General features: G+C 32.8%; 1 protein-coding gene across 1 annotated transcript in view; it reads right to left on the bottom strand.

The window, feature by feature from the left end:
* LOC108749755 (transmembrane and TPR repeat-containing protein 4) overlaps positions 1 to 4,155 on the bottom strand; it is a 32,838-nt gene that overhangs the window by 5,122 nt on the left and 23,561 nt on the right. Inside the window, exons 8-10 of the mRNA XM_018488687.1 lie at positions 3,617 to 3,758; positions 3,424 to 3,538; positions 3,145 to 3,327 (exon numbers count right to left, since the gene is read on the bottom strand). Coding sequence (XP_018344189.1) covers positions 3,145 to 3,327; positions 3,424 to 3,538; positions 3,617 to 3,758 — 440 coding nt within the window. The remainder of the gene's footprint in view (positions 1 to 3,144; positions 3,328 to 3,423; positions 3,539 to 3,616; positions 3,759 to 4,155) is intronic.

Raw genomic sequence — 4,155 nt, 5'->3', positions numbered from 1 at the left:
CTATTTCCTATTCGCTGAGCTCAAAAAAATGCTCGCTGGGAAGAAATTTCGATCGGATGAGGAGGTCATCGCCGAAACTGATGCGTATTTTGAGGGTCAGCCAAAATCGTTCTACAAAACCGGCATCGAACGTTTGGCGTTGGACTGATTGTATTGCCTTAAAAGGAAACTATATTGATGAATAAATTCGAATTTTTATGTAACACTTGTGTTTTCTTTGCTAGACCGGGGACTTATTGACCGATGTGTTACGTGATAATGTAACTCTTGAAGAAAAAAATTACCCCTGTAAATTGCTGTGCGATTGCTCAAAGATGAAGAAATTAAGTTTTCCGCAGACAGGTTTTCAGTGAACAAATGGCTTTTTGCATAAACTAATGAACATTTTCAGACTTGTTCAAGGCTAGATTTGTTCGTTATTACGAGGGTTACATTCTACGAGAATTTCAAAACTTTGTGTTTAAATCTCAATGAACAGAGAAGTGAAAAAAAGGCCCTTTTCGGTGTTTTTATTTTTTTTCTACTAAATTAGATCGATTTTAATGTTCCACGTCTCATTTTGTAGGTATTTCGAATACCTACATTTTTTTTATATCAAATTTTTTTCCATTTTATAAATATCTTTCGTTTTATAAGCAAAAAAACGTGATTTTTGCAACTATTCGATTTTTTTCGCATATTTTCTTCACAAGTCTCGAGTCTCAAACATACGCATTTCTTTTCCGATGGCCTTTCGAGACTTTTGTGAAGAGAAATGCTGGTTTATAAAATTTTTCTTCTATTGAACTTGCTACTCGAGTTTATGAACAAAAGGTGTACTATATAACGATCACGAAAAATCGTAAACAATTAAATATCTCGTAAACTGTTGAGTTTTAACATGATTTATATTATTCTGGATTAATGGGAGGGGTACACTATTACTATTTGTTAAAACTTATATGTTATTTAGAATGCCTCCCGCCCCTTATTATGTCTAGACCGCCGAGCGGTCGAGATTGTCGAGAAAACATTTTCGGTCGCTTGAAAGAAGGGATTAATGTGAGGAGCTCGCTGTCATACACTCGGTGCGCCGCAGGCGAGCACACGGACATGAGCTCGTGTTTAAATGTGTGACTACTGGTTTCGCCAGACCGCCGTCTGATTGTGTATCGCCACTGTCAACGCAGAATTCTTGGCTGAATAATCAGAAGCCTTAAAGAAATTTTATTTTGCCAATTTTGTCTATCTTAAAGTGCTATTTTTTACCTTCAAAACGAGTTTTGTTTTTGTTTCTATATGATTTTTTATGACCAAGTTATGTGGATTTAAAGTTAGTCATACGCTGCCTCGCGTTGTCTGCGCATTCACTTAGCAGAGACCGTGTCTCACTACCGTGTCTCTTTATCACACACGCACGCATACTCACAGAGAGAGACATACCCGTATGTGTACAGAGTGAATTATAACGAATGTTCGTACATTTTAATATGGGAGATGAATATTTAATTTTCTTTTGCGTTTTTTCCAGTTCCACAGCGTCGGTTATACATCTCCTATATTAAAACGTAAAGACATACATTATGGTTCATTCTGTATATGTGTATGTATAATGTACAGGGTGTATCAAAAGTCTGGAAATGGTCGAATATCGAAAGCAAAGCATTTTTGAGAAAATGTTTCAGATAAAAGTTGTAGCATTTAAAACGATCTATTCACTGATCACATCTATTGGACCGTGGCGACGCCAAGGTCAGATTAAGATCAAATCGATTTTTTTGAAACGCCTTATTTTTCATAGCAGAATGAAATAGCTAGTGTCAAGAGCTTTTCAAAATACTATAATAAAGTCATTTTTCATTAAGCACTGTAATACTGTAACTTTCAAGCCTTATAACTTGAAAAATACGTAATAAAAAATAACTTCATTATAGTGTTTTGAAAAGCTCTTCATACCAGATATTAGATTTTGCCAAAAATAAGGTGTTCCATTTAAAAAAATCGATTTGACCTTGACCTGATTTAGGCGACACTCAAGGCAAACGGGTGTAATAAATGAATAGAGTTTTTAAAACTCTACAATTTTTGTCTGAAATATTTTTCCCAAAAATGCTTCGTTTTCGAGATATTCGATCATTTCTAGACTTTTGATACATCCTGTACACACACGCGACGCACGCACAAGTGCGTACATGTGTACGTGTACTTGCATATGCTAGTGTTTCTGGATAAGTAAATGTTTACTTGTTGAGAGATGTTTAAAATGACCACCGTTTTCTTACTAAAGCTGAAAGTTTGGAGTAAAAAAACGCACGCACGCACGCACGCACGCACGCAATAGGTGTAAATCTGACCCAGAAACCTCCACGCGTTACACCTTGGGTAATGCTAATGCCGGCGGTACTGTAATTTTTAATCTTCATAATTCGAGATTTTTAATCAAAAGATTACTTTATTATAGAGTTTTAGAAAGCTCTTGACATCGATTATTCTAGAATAAAAAGTTGGATGTTTCATTAAAAAAAATCGATGTAACCTTGATCTGACCTTGGCAAAGCCATCCAACGTCAAACTACAATATGATCAATAAATAGATCTTTTTAAACCTCACAACTTTGGTCTGAATATTTTTGATTGGATCTTATCCTGCGGAGATAAAAAGAGTGGGCGGGTGATCTGAAGCACTCTGTATATGTAAGACAAATATGTCATTTTTTTGCCTTAATGTATTTTTGTTTTTCAACAAATTTAATAAACTCGAAGTTTTTTGAAGCTACGTTTTGATCTTAAAAAGTTAAAGAAAAGACATACGCACACATAAAATATACTTATATATAAAATTATCTATAATTGTGACTAAAAAAAACAGATTTTATAATAATCATTTATTATAAAATCAATTATAGATAATTTTATTAACTACTGCATTTCCAAATTGATTGATGAGATGTCTCTAATTATAAATCGACAACACGATAAGAGATTAACAGCAACTTATATCACTTATCGAATATATGTAATGTTCTCTGATGATGTAAGTTATAATCGTATTATATCAAATCCCCGTGTTCTGTTTTAAACTTACTACATTTTTCGATATCAATAGAAAAAGATAGTTCGTTTAACATGAAATATTTTCTCTCTCTTATACATTTCCCGATATACCTAAATTTGCATAAATCATAGGGCTTGTAGGATCTCTCGATATGGCTTGCTTAAATTGGATTTCTGCTTCCTCATATTTTCCTTTTTTCCCCAGTATGTTAGCAATATTGAAATAGATAGAAGCATGATTTGGAATAAATTTCAAAGCTTTGTTTGCCATTTTTAATGCTTCTTCTGTCCTATCTAAAATTATAGAGAATATCTTAAAATATGTTTTTCTTAACATTATAGTAATTAATGTAATAGAAAACTACAATGTTAATTTAAATAAACACAAACCTAAATCATCTAATAGTAATATCATATTTGTCCATGCTCGTTTATGCGTAGGTTTTTGTTTAGTTGCGTTTATCCAAGCTCTTAATGCCTTATTGTATTGCTTTCGTTCTAGATACTATCGTAAATTTTATTGATAATTTGTAACATTTTTCAAAACCAGATTAAAATCATAATTTCATTATATAGTACTCACTAATACGCCTAAATTGTAATAACAATCTGGGTAATTTGATCGATATTGTAGAGCCATAAAATAGCTCGTTTCTGATTCCTCATATTTTTTCAATGCTGACTGAACTATACCTAGATTCATCCATGCCGTAGAAAAATCTTTCCTAAAATTTATGAATTTTATGGAAAACACTACATCTATATATTTATATTTATAATATACACATATATATTTCTTAATTTGTCGCAAACATATATACAGTGCTCGCTAAACGTTCCATGCCTAAATAAAATATGAATAAAATATGAATGATTTGAGATATAGGATTGAAATTTATAAAGATACAATGGGATTATGAAATTTATTATTTAAGGCTCCCGAGTACTTAATCAAGGACTTGGCGTTGATGATGACGACACCAAAGAAATTGTATATATAGAGTAGGCAAAGCATAGAGGCCCCTGCAAGTGGAAATGTTAGACAGTAGAAAAGGAAAGAATACAAGATGGCTTAGAGTATCTATAGCTAAGAGTACGGCCAATATGGTAATGATCGGTGAT

This window comes from Trachymyrmex septentrionalis, unplaced genomic scaffold (assembly GCF_001594115.1).
Source record: "Trachymyrmex septentrionalis isolate Tsep2-gDNA-1 unplaced genomic scaffold, Tsep1.0 scaffold311, whole genome shotgun sequence".
Taxonomy (NCBI): Eukaryota; Metazoa; Arthropoda; class Insecta; order Hymenoptera; family Formicidae; genus Trachymyrmex; species Trachymyrmex septentrionalis.
The sequence above is the reverse complement of the archived record's forward strand: the minus strand, read 5'-3'. Positions and strand labels throughout refer to the sequence as shown.